At 39.7% G+C, this 24,364-nt stretch overlaps 2 protein-coding genes across 5 annotated transcripts in view; one reads left to right on the forward strand and one right to left on the reverse strand.

Moving 5' to 3' along the window:
* LOC124595014 (28S ribosomal protein S7, mitochondrial) overlaps nt 1–13,987 on the reverse strand; it is an 88,455-nt gene extending 74,468 nt beyond the window's left edge. Inside the window, exon 1 of the mRNA XM_047133563.1 lies at nt 13,810–13,987. Within this exon, the coding sequence (XP_046989519.1) occupies nt 13,810–13,871 (62 nt within the window). The 5' untranslated portion in view covers nt 13,872–13,987. The remainder of the gene's footprint in view (nt 1–13,809) is intronic.
* A 46-nt stretch (nt 13,988–14,033) lies between these two features.
* Nucleotides 14,034–24,364, forward strand: part of LOC124593978 (dual specificity mitogen-activated protein kinase kinase 4-like) — a 127,664-nt gene continuing 117,333 nt past the window's right edge. For 2 of the 4 annotated variants that reach the window (XM_047132327.1, XM_047132329.1), the window contains exons 1-2: nt 14,034–14,464; nt 17,921–18,046. In XM_047132327.1, coding sequence (XP_046988283.1) covers nt 14,422–14,464; nt 17,921–18,046 — 169 coding nt within the window. In that variant the 5' untranslated portion in view covers nt 14,034–14,421. The remainder of the gene's footprint in view (nt 14,465–17,920; nt 18,047–24,364) is intronic. The other 2 variants (XM_047132328.1, XM_047132330.1) reach the window with 1 other exon arrangement.

A 24,364-nucleotide genomic window follows, 5' to 3' on the forward strand; every position in this document is an offset into this window, starting at 1 on the left:
TTGTAGACAATAACATTCTTCAAGTGGCCTGGTCTGCTGAGTGCTCCGAATCGAACCCAACTGAACACCTTTGGATGAATTGGAAAGCTAACTGCACTTCAGGCCTCATCAGGCCACTCTCGACCCCTTGTCACAGAGATCATTTCCCATAGGATTATCCTACCTCACAGGGGCAGGGACATGTCTGAAAGCAGTCAAACTGTGGCCAAAAACAAAACTGACCATCCAGTGGCACAACATGCAGCTGAGCACAACATGCTTGATTTCAATGGCTGCTTCACAACCTGAGCCATCTGGATCCTTCTTTGCACGACCAGATCTTCTGAACTCCACTGACAGAAGTTATCCTTGCAACACATCCTTTACTCTTGTAATCCTCCTGGTCTCAGTCTTTGCTAACCCTCTGTCTCCGCACTCTCCATCCAACAGTTTCTCCTTCCTCTCCTATATCATCCCCTCCCAATTCACACCTCTATGTTACCTTCACCAAAAAATGCTCCCCACTTACTCTGGTGCCTGTGCACCACATGCCTAGCCGGCACCCCTGCCACACCTCCCTCTGGCATTCACAGTCATCAAACCCAGCTCAATGCTTCTGCTATTCGGCGAGTGGTCTCCTTTACTCCTAAATTATTTAATATTAATTATTTCGCTAGTAAAATTAAGTTCAAATACAAACTGAAATCATATTTACTTGACAACCTACACTCTGTAAAAGAGTTTCTAAAAGTGTAAGTGTGTGTGTGTGTGTGTGTGTGTGTGTGTGTGTGTGTGTTTGTTTGTTTGTTTAAGAGACATGGAGAGAGACTGAAAATAGTTAAGTATAAACAATGCAATAAATCATTGGCAAGACAAGAAAAAGGACTTAGAAGATATGAGGATCTTACTAACAAAGACAAATTCAGACTAGAAGTCAAGAAATTCAAAGGTTTTCAGAAAGCTAAAACAAACAGAAAAAAAACCTGGTGTCTAATGGTCACATCAGAGAAAATAACTCATTCTGAGAAAATGAACATGTGTTCAAGGAAATTACCCTCTCCCTTAAAACCCACATACTTTTGTCTTTCCCTCTCCTTCCCTCTTTCCTGACGAAGCAACCGCTTGTTGCGAAAGCTTGAATTTTGTGTGTATGTTTGTGTTTGTTTGTGTGTCTATCGACCTGCCAGCGCTTTGGTTTGGTAAGTCTCATCACCTTCATACCTTCGCCCTAGCCAGATTACACTCCCATATTTTATTTACTAAGGATTGTCTGACATTTGGCATTACCCCCAAAGGCCTCACACTTATTTAAAGTTCCCATCTCGGGTTGTAACCCTTCTTTCCGTCAGTCCCTATACCAGTTCCAAACTGAACAATCCATTGCCCTCACCCACCTAATCCTTCACCTACACATCAACTCAGCCAATGAACACACCCGTCAACTCCTATCCTTAATAAAGTCCTCAATCTTTCCTCTCCCACATCCACACCAGCTGTTCAGAGCATCCTCCTACAGGCCAACCGCAAATTAAAACAGCATGCCACCATCCACCTCAAAAAACTATCCAATCTCCTGGTTTCCCACCTCCGGAAAGGCAACTCACTCACCCTTCACAACCTTTCCAGCAAACCTCAACCCCCTCTCATTGCACACTGACCAGGTCTCTCCCATCTACTCAATCTCCCACTTCCAGCTCCATTCCCTCCAAAACCTCAAAATTCTAATCAATACAATCTGGAACCACAACACCCTAATTCAGTAGTTAACCTTTCCTCCAAACCTCTGTCCAATCCAAAGGCCTCACCTTCAGCCCTACTCCCAGATTCAACCAAACAGCCCTCGTCAAAGATTTACTGTCCTACACTCGTACTCTCTGCTGGAAATATCACTTTGCCATGAAGAAAAATGATCCTAATCCTACTCCTAATGATCCAGCTCCCCAAGACACTATCCAAATTGAACCCTGCCTGGAACAGTTCCGTCCTCTGTCACAGCGGGACCCACCTCCTCTTCCTCAAAATCACCATCTCCAAACCTTCCAGGAATTTCTGACTTCCAGCCTTGCCTCTCAACCCTTCTTAAAAAACCTTAATCCTACTCCCAACATCACCACTGCTGAAGCCCAGGCTATCCGTGATCTGAAGGCTGACCGATCCATCGTCATTCTTCCGGTGGACAAGGGTTCCACAACCGTGCTACTTGATCGTCGGGAGTATTTGGCTAAGGGACTGCATCAGCTTTCAGACAACACTACATACAAAGTTTGCCAAGGTAATCCCATTCCTGATGTCCAGGCGGAGCTTGAAGGAATCCTCAGAACCTTAGGCCCCCTACAAAACCTTTCACCTGACTCCATCAACCTCCTGACCCCCTCGACACCCTGCACCCCTACCTTCTTCCTGAAATTCACAAACCCAATCATCCCGGCCGCCCCATTGTAGCTGGTTACCAAGCCCCCACAGAACGTATCTCTGCCTACGTAGATCAACACCTTCAACCCATTACATGCAGTCTCCCATCCTTCATCAAAAATACCAACCACTTTCTCGAACGCCTGGAATCCTTACCCAATATGTTAGCCCCGGAAACCATCCTTGTAACCATTGATGTCACTTCCTTATACACAAATATTCCACACGTCCAGGGCCTCACTGCGATGGAGCACTTCCTTTCACGCTGATCACCTGCCACCCTACAGAAAACCTCTTTCCTCATTACCTTAGCCAGCTTCATCCTGACTCACAACTTCTTCACTTTCGAAGGCCAGACATACCAACAATCAAAGGGAACATCCATGGGTACCAGGATGGCCCCCTCGTACCCTAACCTATTTATGGGTCGCTTAGAGAAAGCCTTCTTGGTTACCCAGGCCTGCAAACCCAAAGTTTGGTACAGATTTATTGATGACATCTTCATGATCTGGACTCACAGTGAAGAAGAACTCCAGAATTTCCTCTCCAACCTCAACTCCTTTGGTTCCATCAGATTCACCTGGTCCTACTCCAAATCCCATGCCACTTTCCTTGACATTGACCTCCATCTGTCCAATGGCCAGCTTCACACGGCCGTCCACATCAAACCCACCAACAAGCAACAGTACCTCCATTATCACAGCTGCCACCCATTCCACATCAAACGGTCTCTTCCCTACAGCCTAGGTCTTTGTGGCAAACGAATCTGCTCCAGTCCGGAATCCCTGAACCATTACACCAACAACCCGAAAACAGCTTTCGCATCCCGCAACTACCCTCCCGACCTGGTACAGAAGCAAATTACCAGAGCCACTTCCTCATCCCCTCAAACCCAGAACCTCCCACAGAAGAACCCCAAAAGTGCCCCAGTTGTGACAGGATACTTTCCGGGACTGGATCAGACTCTGAATGTGGCTCTCCAGCAGGGATACGACTTCCTGAAATCCTGCCCTGAAATGAGATCCATCCTTCATGAAATCCTCCCCACTCCACCAAGAGTGTCTTTCCGCTGTCCACCTAACCTTCGTGACCTCTTGGTTCATCCCTATGAAATCCTCAAACCACCTTCCCTACCCTCTGGCTCCTACCCTTGCAACTGCCCCCGGTGTAAAACCTGTCTCATGCACCCTCCCACCACCACCTACTCCAGTCCTGTAACCCGGAAGGTGTACACGATCAAAGGCAGAGCCACGTGTGAAAGCACCCACGTGATTTACCAACTGACCTGCCTACACTGTGAAGCTTTCTATGTGGGAATGACCAGCAACAAACTGTCCATTCACATGAATGGACACAGGCAGACCATGTTTGTTGGTAATGAGGATCACCCTGTGGCTAAACATGCCTTGGTGCACGGCCAGCACATATTGGTACAGCGTTACACCATCCGGGTTATCTGGATACTTCCCACTAACACCAACCTGTCAGAACTCCGGAGATGGGAACTAGCCCTTCAGTATATCCTCTCTTCTCGTTACCCACCAGGCCTCAACCTCCGCTAATATCAAGTTGCCGCTGCTCATACCTCACCTGTCATTCAACAACATCTTTGCCTTTGTACTTCCGCCTCGACTGACATCTCTGCCCAAACTCTTTGCCTTTACAAATGTCTGCTTGTGTCTGTGTATGTGCGGGTGGATATGTGTGTGTGTGTGTGCGAGTGTAAACCTGTCCTTTTTCCCCCCTAAGGTAAGTCTTTTCGCTCCCGGGATTAGAATGACTCCTTACCCTCTCCCTTAAAACCCACATCCTTTTGTCTTTCCCTTTCCTTCCCTCTTTCCTGATGAAGCAACCGTTGGTTGTGAAAGCTTGAATTCCATGAGGGAAAAATATATCTAAAAACAAAGATGATGTGACTTACCAATCGAAAGCGCTGGCATGTCGATAGATACACAAACAAACACACAAAATTCAAGCTTTCGCAACCAACGGTTGCTTCATCAGGAAAGAGGGAAGGAGAGGGAAAGATAAAAGGATGTGGGTTTTAAGGGAGAGGGTAGGGAGTCATTCTAATCCCGGGAGCGGAAAGACTTACCTTAGGGGGAAAAAAGGACAGGTATACACTCGCGCACACACACACAAATCCATCTGCACATACAAAGACACAAGCAGACTGCTTGCATATAAATGGTCAGCACGTTGCCTTATTTTTCACTAACAAAGCGTAATGTAATTGAAAATCCTACTCACTCCAAATCCCACCGAGAAGTCGCAATAATGGTCCATGGAACACACAAATAATTGACTAACTCTGGTGTCATCCCTTTTAAGGTTTTCACAAACTTTCTGTTTGCTGCAGAGACTGCTTCTCCCTACCAATACATCTTTTTGGTATTCCTGCATCAGACAATAAGTATCGGGCCTTTTCTAATAATAATTTTTTTTACATCTCTGTCACTCCATTTTGTTTCTGTGTGTAAAGTACAGTTGTTGGATATCTTATTTCTTCATTCTTTATAAAGTTTGATAGTTCCAACTTAGTTTCATGTTACATGGATCATTCTGCACGATAAATGATGATAATGCGGAACAAGTCATTTTACATACACACTGCTAATTAATTTGGAAATGTGGCTAAATACTGAATCTTTCTAAGGCTTTTATTAAAATTTTATTTTAATGTAAATATGTGAATTTGTAATTTCTACCCACCACCTTTTACACATTACCATAGTAGGAATTCTGCTACAGAATACAAGGAGGTGTCAAGTAGAAACTTTTTCAATTTGTTTTCAAATTTTAGCCTGCTGTCTGTCAGACATTTTATATCACTGGGTAAGTGATCAAAAATTTTTGTTGCAGCATCAAGTACCCCTTTTTGTGCTTAACACAACCTTAATGTGGAGTAATGAATGTCATTTTCCTTCTGTTATCGTAATTATGTGCATCATTGTTCATTTTGAACTGTAGTAGGTTATTTGCAACAAACTTCATCTACATCTACATGGTTACTCTGCAATTCACACTTAAGTGCCTCACAGAGGGTTCACTGAATCATTTTCATACTACTTCTCTACCATTCCACTCTTGAATGGCGCATGGGAAAAAGCAACAACTAAATCTTTCCGTTCGAGCTCTGATTTCTCTTATTTTATTGTGATGATCTTTTCTCCCTATGTAGGTGGGTGTCAACAAAATATTTTCGCATTTGGAAGAGAAAATTGGTGATTGAAATTGCGTAAATAGATCTCGCCGCAAAGAAAACCACCTTTGTTTCAGTAACTGCCACCCCAACTCGCGTATCATATCAATGACACTCTCACACCTATTGCACGATAACATGAAACGAGCTGCCCTTCTTTGCACTTTTTCAATGTCCTCGGTCAATCTTACCTGGTAAGGATCCCACACCGCAAAGTAATATTCCAGCAGAGGACGGACAAGTGTAATGTAGGCTCTCTCTTTAGTGGGTTTGTCGCATCTTCTAAGTGTTCTGCCAACAAAGCGCAGCCTTTGTTTCGCCTTCACCACAATATTAAAAATGTGGTCTTTCCAATTTAAGTTGCTCATAATTGTAATTCCTAGGTATTTAGTTGAATTGACAGCCCTTAGATTTGTGCGATTTATCGTATACCCAAAATTTATTGAATTTCTCTTGGTACCCATGTGGATGACCTCGCACTTTTCTTTGTTTAGTGCCAATTGCCACTTTTCGCACCATACAAAAATTCTCTCTAGAGGAATAAATATACTGTGAAGCAGTAGACAGAATGCTCAACTCATTAAACAGATGTCTACAAAATGGCTGCAGGCTAGTGCCACATATTATTGTTACAGCATGTTTCTGGGCAATGCATACTTTCTTTCTTAAAGATTAGTTACTCCAGAACATTATATATGACATTACTGAATGAAAATATGCAAAATATGTCATCTTACTGATATGTCTACGCCCAAGATTTGCAATGATTGTAAGTGTAAATGTGGCTGAACTAAGATGTTTTAGAAGTTCGAAACTGCACTTTTTCCAGTTTAAATTCTCATCAATATGGACATGTAAGAATTTTTAAATTTCCATCCTATTTATTAATGCCTCACCATGTGTTAACTTATCATTGGTGTAGTACTCCCAGATGTACAGAACTGAATATGTTGTGTTGTTTTAACATTGAGGGTGACATAATTCATGAAAAACAACTCAATCATACTTTTAAGAACATTGTTTCTGTATATATGTTTGGTGCTAGTGTCATTCGCAAAAAGAACTAACTCTGTTTTTGTATATTAGTTGGAAGATCATTTACATATATGAGGAATGACAGTGGTCCAAAGATTGAGCCTTGGGAAACTCAGACGTGATTTCTCCCCAGTCAGAATTATGTTCCCAGATTATATTGGCCGAATTACTAAATAAAACTTTCTGCATTCTTTTGGTTAGATATGGCATTATTCATTGGTTGGCTAGAGCATCAATCCCATAAAACTTCAATTTATCTAGGAGAGTACTATGATTCACATTGTCAAATGCCTTGGAAAAATCACAGAAAATACCAACTGGTGCTATATTATTGTTTAATGCTTGCAAAATTTGGTGAGTGAACACGTAAAAAGCATTCTCAGGTGAGCAACCCTTCTGAAGCCCAAAGTGAGATTTGTTGAGGTTATCATTGTTGCTAAGGTGACATATTATTCTAGAACATATAACCTTCTCAAAAATTTAGGAAAATGACATAAGCAGTGAAACAAGTTGGTATTTATTGACATCTCTTATATCACCTTTTTTACAGAGGTTCTTAATAACTGATTCTTAACTGATATATACCATCAGTCTCCCTGGAAAAACTGTCTTGAGTCCGTGATGCATAACATATTTCCCACAAGACTGGGCGTATTATACGGGAAGAAATCTTTAGCAGTCTTTTGGAAACACCGTAAAACCCAGATATGCTTTCATTTTTAAGAGAATGTATAATTTTCTTAATTTCAAAAGGAGAAGTAGGTGATAGTCCATATGAGTGAATTCTATGAGTGTTATTTTTTCCACATACTACCGTGATTTTCTCTTGAGCTGTTTGTCCCTGCGCTTTCTATTATATTTAAGAAATGATTATTAAATATTTTTGCTACATGTGCTATTTGTTCACATATCCTTCTCTTCGTCAACACACAATATAAAAATTTTACTACCAATCTGTTTTCCCACCACCTTCTTGAAGTCTCTGATAATTTCAGGTACTTTCACTAAGTGTATACAAAAATATTTATATTGAATTATCATCTAGTAGTGTCAGAAACTGTCTAGTACCTCCAAGTGGCATTGTTTGCATTGATCCACACAAGTCAGATTGTACCAATTCAAGAATACTTTTTGCTCTCAATTCAGAATGCTGAAAAGGCAGTCTTGTCTGTTTACCTTCCTAATAATCAACACATGACATATACAGGGTGTCCAGGAACACTTTCAATTATTTATTGCACAAGACCCACACATTGTACAGATTATCATACATATGTCATTTTGAAGAGAAACCCTGAAAGTAAAGCTGACCTCAGGGAAGATCAGTTTCAATTATAAGGAAATGTAGGAACATGCAAGGCAATAGGTTAAGGAAAAGCAAATGTGTGTTACAGCACTTGTAAATTTAAGGAAAGCTTTTGACAATGTTGACTGGAATACACTCTTTGAAACTCTGAAGGCAGCTGGGGTAAATTATATGGTGTGAAAGGCTACCTACATCTTGTACAGAAACTAGACGGCAATTATAGGAGTCGAAAGCCATAAAAGGGAAGCAGTGGTGGAGTAGAAAGTGAGACAGGATTGTAGTCTATGCCTGATGTTATTCAATCTGTACATTGAGCAAGTAATAGAAGAAACCAAAGAAAAATTTGTGTTCATACACAAATTTTTCTTAAATATCAGGGAGAAGAAATAAAACTTTGAAATTTTCTGATGACATTGTAATTCTGTTGGAGACTGCAAAGAAATTTAAGAGCAGCTGAATGGAATAAATTGTGTCTTGAAAAGGAGGAAAATCAGATGATGCTAAGAGAATCAGATCAGAGCAAGACACACTAAAGGCAGTAGACAGGTTTTGCTATTTGGGCAGTAAAATAACTGGTGATGGCCAAAATAGAGGGAATATAAAAAAATAGACTTGCAATGTCAGGAAAAGTGTTTCTGAAGAAGACACATTTGTTAACAATGAATATAGATTTAAATATCAGAAAGGTTTACTGAAGGGGCATAATCTGTATCACTTCAGACAGGGGAGTTACCTTCATAGTCTCGAATGCTATAAATTTTAAAATGCTGTATCTCTGTATCAATTCTAGATATTTGTTAGAGTATTTTTAATTAGAAAGATAATTGCTTTATGATTACAATGGTATCCTCCATTTGGACATATCTGTCAAATTTTTTTACTGTCGCCTTTTGAATTTTTTTTTATAATTTACAGAAAAAAATGCCAATCCAGAAAAGTTACATTTCTTTTCTCCGTTGATTAGTACTATGTAGTACTATATTCTCTGTAAAGTAGAGCTTCCACTTTTACGTTGAACAGGTTTTATTTTAAAAAATCATTTTTTTAACTTTCAGGTGAAATCTATGACTTCACTGAAGTTGTTTCTTACTAATTTCTTTGTTGCAATGTTTATTTCTATTGTCTTTGTTGCAGTTATTTCTTATCACTTTCTCAGTTGCGGTTATTTCTTTTCACTTTCATTGCTACAGATATTTCTTACACTTTGTTGTAGTTTCTCATTGCAGATTTCTGAATTGTAGCTGTTAAGTACTAATTTGTTTACTGAAGAGGCCCCTAAGAAAGCTGAGACCATCTACTGAGTTCTGTGTTTTTGTGGGGAATTTGCCAGCTGACACAGTTGCAGTGTGTTTTGTGAAAAGGACTGTTTGAAATGTCTTCTGACTGGGGCGACAGGACAGTGAAGTGTGCTGACTATTTGCATATCCATAAAAGAGTGCTATATATGACAAACAAAATAACAGACTTCGTTCAGGTTAGGAATAAGTGTTTTCATTTGCAATCTCTGTTTCAAAGTGAAGATGCTTCCAGTGACGACTTTTTGTGTTCTAAGTGTTCTCACAAAATAACAACAATGACAGTATCTTAACAAGATGAAGCCTCCCAAGGTGCAGATGATGGAGATTTTGCATCAATAGAGGAAGAATTACATACATTGAATCAGTCAACTACAGAGGTAGGTGTTAGTACTGTTAGGAAATCATGGTCAGTGAAGTCGAGTCATAAGCTCTATGCATCACGAAAGTGCAGAGAGATTACTAAAGGTATGGATGAATACACTACAGCAAAACTGACCACACTCTTCAAAGTAGAAATTCCATCTTCAGAAGAAAATGAAACAAAGCACTCTTGTACCTCTTGCCAGGAATTTTTCACAAATATTAATTCATCTCTTGAATACTGTGCATCCTACAGTGAAAAGGAGCTCAAGTTCAAATAGTGCAGTAATTTTTATCTGGAAGATAAATGGGACTGTTCTCGCCAGAGTGCCAACAAAAAAAAAAGACACTATAACTGTAACAGTTGAAGGTCAAAAAGTTGTGAAAGTGAAGATGCCAATGACTCGCAGTATTAAAGAAACTTTTGCAATTTATAAGAGAACTATACAACTTCACATATTGGAAGATCAAAATTTTATGCACTATTGCCAAATTGGGTAGTTCCACACCCATCTAGAGAAGTCTGTTTATGTGCGCACTGCGAAAATTTTGAATTGTGTGAGGTAACTTCGAAGAACTAACTGAAGCACGTGACATATGACACCTTGGTTGGGCATGTGAAGTCATTAGTAGTCTGTGATGTTGCAGCAGCACTACCATTTGGGATAGGAAAAGTCAGTTTTGGTGCAATATTTCAGAGCACACAAGTTGCAGCCAGGCACGGGCCTGTTGACAGTAAGTTATGCTACCAGCGGTTGTGACGCAGAATGGAGGCCACAGGGCCATAGATCCGCTGAAAAGAGTAAACACAGCGGTTTTGCATGTCGCAAATCACAGGCAGAAGGGGCCCACTGGCCAACCTAGCATGTTATGAGTATGTGATGCATATGGCAAAACAGAGGCACACAACCGCGTATAAATAGGTGCAGGTTTCTAACGGGATTCATTCAAGTGTGGCAGCTCTCCTGGATGGCGGGGCGTGTAACACCACCAGCTACACGCAGCAGCAGATGGGGCGCCAGCATTCCAACTCACGGTGGGTCACTGGTTCGACCCTCTGAGGCCGACGCAGGGTTTGTAGCCAGCCAGTGGCAAGCCACTCCATGGCTCGCTACTGCGGGCAGTCTGGCTTCCAACACACGCCAGAGGCATACCGAGGTGAGGGCCGCAGATTTGGATGCCGGATCGTGGGTGCTTGTTGTCGTCACGATCTTAGCAACGCCGGCGAGAAGCACACAGCTGGCGGCCTGCGGCTCACACCGAGCGGCGCTGAGTCGGCTGCCGGCATCCTGATGACGACGTAACTCTGCTGCTGTACAAGGCCGACACACAGCTGGGCAATACAATTTTGCACATCTGAGACCTGATCCTTTACAAGTTTACACTCAGTTATTGCAAATTCTCACAAACTATCTTCATCAGTATGAATTTCCCTGATATATTCTTGAATTTCATCACGTACAAGTTTGCATTGTTGAAGCATTTGAGTATGAATTTCGTTTTTAGAAACATTTAATTTATGATCTAGTGTACTGACTAAACCTTCCCCCAAATGCTCAAGTTTCTTGACTGGATAAGGGAGCATTTGCTTCAGACTGATTAATTAAAGTTGAATGTTTTGTCACAACATCTTTCTCTTAATGGAGGGATATGTAGTGATACATCCCATTCCTTGAATGAGAGGTATCATGCCCTTAAATTCATACCATAGCATCCAAATATGTTCATGACTGAAAGTAGTGAGCACCCCCATTGTTGGGAGGCGTTTTAAATTGCAGGTGCTATTTGCAGCTACAAGGTCTAAAATATTTCCATTGCATGTGGTCTCTCAGACTAGCTGCTCAAAGCATTTTTCGGAAAATGTGTTCAAAAACACTTCACAAGACTACCTGTCTGTACTAAATGCAATGAATACACAGACTTCCCAGTCTATACTTAGTAGGCTAAAGTTGCCTCCAACTAATAATATTGCATGATCTGGTTAATTCCACATTAGTGCCCATAGTCTGTGGTTGAAAGCCTAATTTAAAGCTGTCAGTGGAAACAGGTGACTGGTAAAAAAAAAAAAAAAACAAAATCTATACCTGTTACATGTGTCCAGATAACTTCACAGCCATATTAAGATTCAGCCTCAACAGAGACAACATTTTTGTCGACTGCAATGGACACTCCTCCTCCTATGGCATCTGAACTTTCTTTCTGATTTACATTAGGCTACATGACTTGCTAAATATTTCAAAGCACCCTATTTCGAGTTTCAGCCAGCTCTCTGTTCCAAAAATTTTGACAAGTCGATTTGGCTTTATTCTTAATGCAATCTGATTATGTGATTTTGCTATCTGTGAGTCAACTAGTGAGTGTTCATCAGAGTATTTCCGGGAGAGGGAGACCATGTGTAACCACAAGTATTAATGCTCCACTGACCAATCAAGGAGGGGAGTCCTGCAATTCTCCGCCTAATAATGCAGATCCACTAGTGCCAGCTGTCCATATGAGCTGAGGATGCCCTCACAACCCCAGTGACTGGCATCAATGATGCTGACATGAGCCAACTGGCAAATCATTCCTCCCACGTGCCAGGGGAAGATCTGCGTCGGGCACACTATGAGGTGGCTCAGCAGGGTGAAACAAATGACACATGAGATGTCCTAAGCAATGCACCAAATTCTGCACCACTGCTACATCCCGAGGCAGCACCCTGAAGACAGGTGGTCATAGACAAAAGTGCATTCAATTGTCCGTGAACTGCGGGCAGCTCTTCCTGCGTCTGCACACATCCTATCCATTGCAGCAGAAGTAAACTACAAAATCACTCAGAGAAACCTAAATATGCAACTTGCTATCCTCCTGAGGTGTCACCAATAGAGACTGACTCTTTACTGAGTTGTGTACTGGCTGTTCAAAAGTAATGACTTATGTGCTACTGACTGCCTGAATCAAAAACATACATAGAATTTAAAAATTAAGCTATGAAGAAAATACAGAAAAAGCTAAATACATAACTAGCTGTTCTGCTGATGCATATTAGGTGACAGCTAGAACCTGACTGACTATGGTGGAACGAATGGTTGCTGGTTTCCCAAAACAAACAACTGAATGACAACTGTGTTATAGACTGCCTGAATCTACACTTCAGAGTTACAGTAAACCTCTCAAATAGAAAAACACATGTGGAATTTTAAGAGATATGCTACAACCAGAACACAGAAAAAGCTAAATATATAATTTGCTGCTCTGCTGATCCATAACAGGCGACGGCTGAAATCCGACCCTGGACAACTTGCCTAACTGTAACCAATAGATGTGGTATGAAGTGCCCTGAATATATGTGCAACACGTTTACAACATCTATCATTACACAAACGTCAGATGCTGATAAAAACGAAATGAGTGTATGGCATAACTGGCTGGAAGACATGTCTGAGGTTGTTTGGCCACTTGGTGCAAGTCTCCCTATTTCACACCGCTTGCATGATGAAGAAGATGGGACGAAATGATTAGGACAACACAAGTATCAAGTCACCAAGTGAAGAAAATCTTCAAATTGGACAGGTATCGAACCTGGGGTCCCATATCCAAAGGCAGACTTTTGCAGTAACCACCAGCCCACGAGCTGCAGACAGTCAGCTGCTGGTACCTTGCTCCATTCCTATGTAATATATCTAAAGAGATGAGCATATTCAGAAGCTTTGGATAGAACACGCACTGCAACAAGCCATGCTGTGCTGGCGAGGCTTCATACAGTCATACTTCAAACGTATGGGTGTATATGGAAACGTTTATAGATTGCTTTGAGGAATCTCTTCTCCCACATGCCAGGATTTTTGATCGTGGCAGTTTACCATTTCACTTCAGCCGAGGCGTTCTTCGGCTCCGAAGTGTTAATGGTATAAAATTTGTTTCCCCCAAAATACAAAAAAGCTATATAAACCACTGGATGTCTTCAAGCATAGGAGTGATTGTGTACAATGACGAGTCGGAGGATGTCAGCCAGTGTGAGTGAAAATCATTCGCGCTACTTTGAGGAAACGATTAGGCAGTTTAAAGAAGAGTTCATTTGCGCTTGTGGAAAGATGGCTCTAGAAAAAATTCACAGAGTACAGATATGTGCACAAAGTGCTGGAGATTATGAAAATATGGAACGACACTGATTGTTATTATTATTATTCGTAATTTATGTTGCTTCTCTTGCCAATAAATATATCAGACAAAGATACCTGACACTGTTAATGACATTTATTGTTCCAGCACACGTTTCGAACACTTTACACAATAGCATATTCGTCTGTTTAATCTCCAACCTTCGTAGTATTCATACGAAAATATACACTCGTTCAAATTAAAAACAAACTTCACCATCCAGACATTACTCTACGCGTCACAGCTAAACTCTTTGCTGCATTTCAAGGATCTTAATGGCACAGACAAAACGCCACAGCATGTAAACATTTCTGCAAAGGTATTTGTGATGCCTGTTAATCAATGAATTCTGCATTACGAACTGAAAGGGTGGTGAAGATAAACTACACATCTACAGTTAAAAAAACGTTAACAATGAGTGAAAGTTTAATAAAACGTAGTTCTGTGCGAATTCTTCGAACAGTGAGATAAATGTGTTAGTAAACTTTATAAGTGGGAAGCAGGTGCGCGAAGATATTCTCTCGCTAAGGTCCTAGCTTGGATAGGAGTTGTTGTTATATACCTATAACAGATGGTTTTTATTATTGGGGGTGAGCACTTTCTTTTATTGAAAGTACGAGAGAAAGTGTCTTAAAGTGGCGGAAATTTCGTATTTATTTTTGCTGAGGACAGTAATCAAAAATTTCAATATGGCGGAACCCCAAGGAAATTCTTCAAATCAAATGAACCAAGGTGTGTTTTTGTCAACCAGTCTAAATGACATACTGCTTTTATTTAAAATATGTGAAGTGTATTTTATTCAAATGTTCATTAGCTTTGAATGTCCATTTATTTGCAATATTAGCGGCTGATAAAGTGTAAGTAGTAGTTACAGCATTTTCATGACATGTCAATAGAGCTGTGTAATTTGTAAAGTTTTTGTATACCAACCCTCATTTTTTTAATTTGTCATCCATTAAATCTTGCTAGTATTGATTGTCCAGTTCCAAATATTCAGGCTTAAAACATAAGCGTTGTCAACTAAATAATGAACTGTCATTACTGGTAGTATAATAAAATGCCCAAGACTGTTGACAGCTCACAGAATTTTTAAACAACGTATACATATAATTGATATTAAATTAATATACTTTAGTTATTGAAGTTTCATGTGATAGTGCGATCTCAAGCGTTTAGAAATTATACCCTCTAGAGGACAATATTTTTGTAACTTATTGTCCAACTTGGTGCAAAGTTTGTGATTTACATTGTCACAGGGAAGACACTTTCACTGTAAAATTTAGAAAAAGAAGCATTATGCGCTGTTTATTTCTATCCATTAGTTTGTCCATGGATCATTTTGACAATGGTATGAAACACATCAAGAAATACATTAGAACAAATAGATAGTATATAAATGCGAAGAAAATTAAAATTGTAGAATAAACACTGTCTATAATTGCCATTCAGAACATACCTCCAAAAATGCAATACACTAGATGTAACATTTATTTTGTTTGATATTCTGTGTATTCACATTTGATTTATTATTTTATTTGTTTATTTGTTCTTGCACCATTCACTACAACAAAGTTGGACATGTCATATACCATACATAAATAATAAACAAATATATAAAACATAAACAAAATAGCATAGGACTAGGTAAGGAAAGGGCAGGAAGTCGACCTTGGGCTAATAAGTGGAACTATTCCAGCACTCACTTTATAGCAGTTTGGGAAAACCATCAGAAACGCAAGTCAAGATGTCCAGACCGAGTATAAAACCAGCTTCTCCCAAATACAAGTCCATCTTGCTCGGTGCACGATTAAAAAAGAGAACCACATATACGTAGTCTTCAAAGATATTGCAACACACAAAAGAATGATAAACAGTGATATAACTTGAACATGATATATTGCACCTCTGAGGAGGGGTGGGGGGGGGGGGGGAGGGAAGAAACCACATGGATGAATATAAACCCTGCTGAAAAGTGTTACACATGAACGCTTGCTGCCACAATATACATCACAACCAACCTTTTCCAGATGCCTTCTCTGAGAGAGTATATTGCACTATATCTGGAACAAACAAAGCCAACAGTAGAAATATATTTTTGCAGAGACAGACACAGCACAGATGGTACATCAGTCAACAGATTGAAAAGTAGTACTCAACAATAAACAAGGGCCTTTTAATACTAAATGCTAACACATTCACGTACATTATAGAAACACTTATTGACAAGAAATTATGTTAATCCTGTTGTAAAAGCTGTTTCCTTCTCCAACATCTTAATGGATGTTGGCAGTGGATTGTGAAGAATGACACTAAATGGCTCAGATTTCGTTGAGTGTGAGTTACTTTTACTTGTTCTACATGGAGGGTCGCCTCAGTTGCGAGTATTATTACTGTGGTAATTGGTATTGGTTTGCAGTTCGCCATGTTTAGCTCTGATCAGCATCACACATTTGTAAACTTACAGTAAGCACACACAACTTTTACCTAGGGCCTTGCAGTGGACCTCAGGGGAGCTCTGTGACAAGATTAAAATCAGGTGCCTTCTGAGAAGCAAATTTTTTCTTCACATTAAGTGTCATCCTATTGGCATTGAACCATGAATCAAAGGACTTGCGCAGTTATTGCGGACAGAGAGTTCTTATCACCACTCAGTATGAAACTAGTGTCATCTCAGACAACATAATCTTAGCTGCATTTTTAGGTCATATTTAATGAAGAGAACGGGGCCAAAACACTACCCTGTGATTCACCTATTTCAACTTTCTTTGCATCAGATACTAGTCTGATTTTATAACTAAAATGAATTGATGTGACTTCCACAACAGGTGTTGTTGTTGTTGTTGTTGTTCTTGTTGTTGTGGTGGTGGTCTTCAGTCCAGAGACTGGTTTGCTGCAGCTATCCACGATACTCTATCCTGTGCAAGCTTCTTCATCTCCGAGTAACTACTGTAACCTACATCCTTCTGAATTTGTTTAGTGTAGTCATGTTTTGGTCTCCTCCTATGATTTTTACCCTCTGCACTTCCCTCCAATACTAAATTGATGATCCCTTGATGCCTGAGAACATGTTGTACCAACTGACCCCTTCTTCTAGTCAAGTTGTGCCACAAATTCTTCTTCTCCCAAATTCTATGCAGTACCTCCTCATTAGTTATGTGATCCATATTTGTATCACTCAGGAGGCCATATTGATTACTGTTCAGTTGATTGTGGTCATATAAGTACTTGATGATTCTCTGTTTCATTACTCTAGCTCAATTACTTTAGAGAATGCTGAGAAAAGTGATATGGGTTGACAATTTTCAATTTTATGCCTGTTATTACTCTCAAATAGGTGTATTTCCTTCTGAGATTTTTAGTCTCTGGGAGGAATGTTCTGTCAGTAAATGATGAATTAACAGTGTCAGTTAAGGGCTTTGCAGTATGTAAATATTTAGGAGTATAATACTTATGTTTCTCCTGACTTGTGAAATTTAACTGTTTGGGAAGCATTTATAAAGTAATCATTTATGTAGTGTGGCAGTTGATACTCTTCATTTAGCAAACACAATTGTAATAGGCTATTAAAAGGCTGTTTCACATCATAATATTTATTAAAGCCTTGTTAGCAGTTACTTGAAGTAAATGCTGCTCTTATACCTTTTGGAATATTTGTAGTGGTACGGTATTTTTTTTAAAAAAAGAATTGAGAATTACAGGGGCTGCAGTAACTGTATTTGACTTTTTAGCATTCCTGCACCATCCTTTGTTGCTGATAGTTCTTTTAACTATAAATTCCAGAATTTACCTAGTCTGCTAGTTATCATCTTATACAAGTACTAGTTCTTTCCCCATATGGTATGCAAAACTATAAAGCCATCTGTCACCTTTGACACAAAGTAATGCATGATTCTGTAAATGTTTAGTTGTTTATCAGATTCTTAAAATTTTGAGCACATGTAGGTCTATGTGGAATGAATGTGCAAATACACAATGAATTTTTGTCAGAGTGAAATAAAGTAAGTGCGCCATAACAAATGTTAAATCTAGATATGGTTTTAACAATACAGAAGACGCAAGCCTTAATCACAAAAGACCTAATAATACCAGTACTGATATTATTATTATTATTATTATTATTATTATTCTTACTGTTAGTAATCTAATATTAAATACAGCTACTATTATCATGTTTATTTTTAATTCCAGTTTCACACTATTGCAGTGGTTTCAGTCCCAATTTTGAAGTCAAGAAACCTACATCCATTGGTGAAAATACATACAAAAGCATTAATAAAGATACAGACAGATGCTTTACTGAGAGTACAGACAGAGGTATTAATGAAAAAGATTATTGTAAATACAGTCATGCTTAGACAACATATCTGTGGACAGTAGAGAGAATTTGTACTGTAATTGGTTTCTTATAATTTGATAGGTGATGAGGTTTATGGATTTAGAGAAACCTTTATGGACAGTTCCTCTGAGTAAAATAACAGTTGGGATTTTTTTTTTTCCCCCCCACTCTAGCTGAAATGCCAAGTTTGCATATTTTGTAAAGGTTTCACCTCCTTGTACTATGCCTGTTTTCCTTGGGCAGAAAAGATGCAACAGGAAGGAGAGGAAATTTCCATTACTTGTTTAAAGTTATGAGATGTGATATATAGTGTGCAGCTGTCTTGTGTATGAAGACTGTGTGACTGGTTTATGTTTGGGATGCATGACTGTCAAGATCATGCCCTATTTGTTTCTAGTATTATAGCACATCATTTCCTTGTTACCTAATGGGGCATTAAAATACCATTTGATAGTGTTTGTTGTTATAACAATCAAGTTTATTTGAATCAGAATTGATGTGATTAGCTGTTGTTAGTCAGTGCAGTGTCAAATCCCCTAAGGTTATCACTGTGACCATTTTAAACTATTTGATTGAATTTGAATGATTCTTTTTTTTCCCCACATATATACATTTCATCATTCTGTGTCAACATGTAGCTACCAAAACACTTACTTGGGAAACTTTTTAAGAGATGGTTTCTCAGTAAGAGACTGCTGTTGTGTGACGAAAGTAGGGATAAGATTCAGTGATTGTGATTGTTGTTTGTATTTCAACTACTTTCCAATATTTTTTGTGCTGCATTTTATTTCCAAAACAATTCTGATGGAATATGATTTGTTTTAAACAATATGTCTGGAGTTTGGGAGCTCTCCTACTACCCATATTTTATTTCTACACTGGTTGGAGCTTGCATGGTTACCTGTTGTGTGTTTGTGTTTTTGTTTTTTTCCACAAGTAATATGGAGGGCTTTACATTTGCCATGGCACAGTTCAAAACAAGTGACTTCTCATCATTTGAGAAATATGGCAGAATAACAAGACGTGTTTCTTAAAATAAACAAAAGACATTTCACAAAAAAAATTAAGCATGTACATCGACATGCCTACAATGAAAATGTAAATAATGTCGTGGATAACTGAAAGATAATTGGGGGGGGGGGGGGGGGGTAATTGGGCAGGAATGGGTTGAAAAACAAAGAACAATCTTCAGTTGGGTGATTTTGGTTATCATACTTGAAATGAGCGAGGTCATACATAGTAGAATTTGTGTGATGGTTGTATTTTTCCTTAATGCATTCTTTCAGAAAACATATGGTTACAAAAATGGACTTGGCAGGGACTGCATATGACCTACAGCGAGTGAGGCTCCTTATTAATATGCAGTGGTGGGACTCATAATGGGAGAGACTGTCACAGCTGTTAGCTAGAGCAGTTTCAAATTTCATAAATGTTTGAGCACTACATGACTCATATCCTGGAGAGCATACAGTATACCACTCATTGAAGCCATGATAATTGCTAAATGTATGTGGCGGGCTTACTAAACTGCTGTCCCATTGATTTGGATGGAAACCGCAAACTTCTTCAAAGCATCTAAATTCCTTCAAAGTGTGTGTGTGTGTGTGTGTGTGTGTGTGTGTGTGTGTTTCCCTCTCTCCCATTCTCCTTCTCACACTCCTCTGTACACTGAAGTGCAAGATTTATGGGCAAAAGTAGCTTTTGGATGATTTGTTACTGCTAAGTAACATAGCTCAATGAAATTTGGACTATACATCAAAAGAAATGCAACAGTATAGTACAGAAAGTTACAGAAAGAAGTCCACAATGAGATGAACAGAAATAGCAGTTTTATTCAAAGACAATAATTGCACTGAAGTCACCACAACCCAAGATGGTCTCTTGGATATTATAAATGGCTGGACATGGTTCTTAATAGAGTGTGTGATTATCATTAGCAGCAGTGCATGTTCTGCAGCGTACTCCCATGCAGGACATGTTCTTGTGATAGGGTGTTCATTCTTCCATCAGCAATTCACAGCTACTGGTTTATCATTGATGCATGTGGATGTGCTGCAGTTTATTTTCCCAATGCATCCCACACATGCTCAATAGGATTTAGTTAGGGGAAGTGGCAGGCCCATACATTCACTGAATATGCTCTCATTCCAAAAACTACTACTACTACTACTACTACTATTCCTGTACTGTTCAGTGTGGTCACACATTGTCATCCATAAAAATGAAGTTGGCACTGAATGCACCCCTAGAAAGATTCACATGGGGAAGTAGTACAGTGTGACAACAGTATTGACCAGTGAGTGTACTGTGTTCAAAGATTTGGATGTCAGTAATCCCATGCAACATTGTGCGTCCCTCGACCTGGACCACGAAAACGATCACCTTTGACAATGCTGAACATACCCTCAGATGGCAAGAGGGGGAACATCTTCTGCTCAGTGGCAAGAGCCATAATGTTTTAGAATGCAAACTGTTGGCAGTTGCCGCTTACTTCTTTCTTGTGAATTGCTGTCTATGTCCAAACTCATGTCAGAATGTCTGGCTGTAAAGTTGTTGTTATTTTCGTATCCATGACAGTACAATAAAATTATTTACAAAATCAAACATATCTACAATATATACACAGGATTTTACACAAGTCAAATTGGTTTTGAGGCCCAGAAATTGGCAGTCTTGATTGCTGGAACATTTGCTGTGACCAGGTCATCAAGTGTGCAGGATTGAGGCAACTTTGGGCAGATCAAGAGGTGTGCATCATCTTGAGATTCTCTGCATTCACAGGCTGCATTTCCAGAAATGTATCCCCATCATTTCAAGATTTGTTTCCACTGCGTCACTCCAGTCCGCAATCTGTTCAGAGTATTCCACGTCTGATAGGGTTGTTGGAAACTAGCAACAGGCTCTTCCTTTAGGTTTTGGCTATTACTATTACCAGTTATTTTCTGCCACAGCTCAATTTGGGGAGTGGAAGGTGAAGATGTAATTGCTTCAGTTGTGTGCAGGAAACTCTTTCTGGACTTCAGCCTTGAATATGGTGCTTCACTTCCAAACATGGGATGCCAGGGGCCGTTTTCCTGTTTTTTCTTTTCAACTTCTGCCACTGTTCTTCCTTTTATCTCTAGGAGTGCGATGCCTGCCAGCTGGTAGACTTTGTCAACTGGAGTTGATTGTAGGCAACCTGTTATGACGAGGCCTGTTTTGTTGAGAGCAGTATCAACATTCTTGGTGTGTGCAGAGTTCTGCCAGACTGGTGCTCCATATTCAGTTGTGGAGGGACATAAAGCTAGGGCAGATTCACATAGGACATTTGGTTGAGCTTCCTATTAGCTATTAGTGAGCCTGCGTCTTATATTATTTTGGCTGCAGACTGTGAGCTTTGTTTTCTCGTCGTGAACTTTGAAAGTGAGTGTTCGGTCAAGCTTTACTCCAAGGTGTGTAGGGGTGTATGTATGTTGTAATTGCATTTCCCTCCAAGTTATATCCAGTTTTCTTGTAACTTGTGTATTTCTCAAGTGAAATGCAGACACCTGTATTTTGAATGGGTTGTGGTTTAAGGTGGTTGTTATCATAGAATTTTGTCAGGTCTTCAAGGGCTGCAGTCAGTTTCATTTTCACCTCTCCAAATGTAAGTCCTTGGGCTGCAACTGCTGTATCATCGGCATAGATGAAAGATCTTGTATCTGTCCCGACAGGTTGGTCATTGGTGTAGATATTGTACAGCAGTGGTGTCAGCACACTCCCTTGGGGGGGAGGGGGAGACCATTCTTCTGTATTCTCTGTCAACTTCTCTTGTTGTTCAGGATGGTGAAGAACACCCTGTTTTGAAGTAAGCATTGGGTGAACTGCATTAATTGATAGTTCTTGGTGATTGTATAAATCTTCCTTATCAGTTGGTTGTGATTCCCTATATCGTGTGCTGCTGTTAGGTCCACGAATGCCACACCTGTAATTTGCCCTCTCTTGTATCCATTCTCTATGTGCTGAGTTAGGATGAGGATTTGACCACAACATGATTTTCCTGGATGAAATCCTACCTGTTGTTTGATAGGCTCTGGTATAGATAACCTGATGTACAGTTCAAGATCATTCTTTCCAACAGTTTGTATAGATGACACAGAAGAGAGACTGGTTGAAAGTTCTTGGGGTCTGTCGATTCATACCCGGGTTCAGTAAGGCTACCAATTTCGCTTTATGCCAGAATTTGGGTATCTGTAGTTTAAAAATTCGGTTGTTAATTAGATTTAAGATCCACCTTTTAGTTTCTAATCCGAACCTCTTAATTTGTTCTACTTGTAGATAATCTAATCCTGGAGCTCTGTTCTCATCATGCAACGCATGGCATCCTCTAGTTGTGCTAATGTGAAAGGGCAGGCAATAAAGTCATTTTCTTCATCATATCTTTTTATAGTTTGGTCTTGATATATCTTCTTTTCATTTTGCCATTTAATAGCAGATGATGAGGTTCTTCATCAGTAGCTATATTAGCCATTTCAGCAGGAGCTTTAGTGTGGTCATTGTTGAGGTTTTTCAAGAGTTTTCAGGCTTTAAGACTGCTATGCTTCATGCCTGTGTCACTAGGTTGCACCACTTTTCCCTTCTGAAGGCAGATATGCCAGACACAGCTGTTCACCTGTTTCAATTCTTTCTTCAGAAAAGGGTCCTCATTGATTTCAGCAGTGCTTTTGAATCTTTGTTAAGTCGTGGAATATATGTAGTTCTGCATCCCCTAGGGATATGTTTATGTAATATGGTTTTCATTAGCTCGACAAACTGGCCATACATTTCTGGAATGAGTTACACATTTTCCACTTCCTTATCCAGATCTTCTGCAAAACTGCTCCACTTTGCTGTCTTAAAATTATGTCATCTCTTGAACGGGACTCCTTCTGGCACCACAGCTGCTTCTACAGAACAGATTATAGGTCGATGTTGGTAATGGTGGGATTGGCCCCATAACATCTTTCTTTGACTGGTGTGCTATACGTTCACTTACGGAGATGTTATCAGGATTCCATCCAGGCCACCTTCCACTGTTTCGAGGGGTGGTTTCTTAGTATCGTGTATGAGCTTCAGTTCTATGCTTTCGGCCCAATCTTTGAAGTCTTCTCCATTCTTGTCCGTGTCCCTGTAGCCCCATGATGAGCTGTGACAATTGAAATCCCCCTTAACAAGTTTTGTTGGTTTGCGACAGAAGTTACTTGGTTCCTTGAAACTGAAGTCTGTTCTTGGTGGTTTATACACTGATGTTATTGTGCATGACTGGACTTCAGCAGTCAAAATTTCTACATCATCTTCTGCCATTATGTATATGGATAGGATTAGAAGATTCGTTTTGGCAAAATATTGCGCTACCATATTGAGCAGTTGGTCTCTCAGCAATCAGTTTCATAACATTGGCGTCTGTTCATTGTGGCCTCTGTGGGTTTCTTGTATCAAAAGAAAGTCACAATTTGCTTGTTTGTAGATGTTTGATGGCAGAGCTTCTTTCTCATATGATATTCCTTCGATGTTAATGGAGACTGCTGTCAGAGCTGGCTTTGATATTTTAAAAGCCTTTTGAGTTCTCATTTTTGTTGTCCTGGTGGTGGAAGGAGCTGCCACAAGGGTGACTCCTAATGTTGCCCAGGGAATGCCTTATCATTTCTGTCGGCATATTATTAGCAGAATGATCTTCATGGAGGCTTCTTGTACCCCTGTCTGCAAAGTGTCTTGGTTTGTTTGTGGCTGTAGAGAGTAATGGTATGCTGATGCAAAGTACATATTATTAAGTGAGACAACTAGTAGGTGGTTTTGGCACAGGGATGCTCCCTGTGTAAGGGAGTAATGTTCATTTTTGGATCCAGGAATATTAAATGGTTAGGTACCCCAATCAGTCATTTGACAGCCACTACTTTTCCATACATTGCAGTATTCAACTGTATGTGCCACATTGTTTCTGGATGTTTTCTAATGTCATCTACACATATTCCATTAAGCTGCCATTTTTGTCTTTCTTTTGTCTGTATGAATCCAGCATCCATTTGCCTGTCTGTGTGTCATGCCCACTTCCATGTAATTTTTATTACAGGTGTGGCTCTCTCTGTAGTCCCTTCCATATTGTTTCCCTGTTTCTCCCAGTGATTTCCAATATGTATCTCCACTGCTTGGTGAGGGACTCTCATAATTGGATGGGTTTTTACGTTAAAAGTCCATAGTTTCTGTTATTAATCAAAACTCGTAATACACAAGGATAATGAACTTTTTTTCTGAGATAGAGGAAGTATAGTTTTGAAATCCTTGTTTAGCTTACTGAAATC

Source organism: Schistocerca americana, chromosome 2 (assembly GCF_021461395.2).
Source record: "Schistocerca americana isolate TAMUIC-IGC-003095 chromosome 2, iqSchAmer2.1, whole genome shotgun sequence".
NCBI lineage: Eukaryota > Metazoa > Arthropoda > Insecta > Orthoptera > Acrididae > Schistocerca > Schistocerca americana.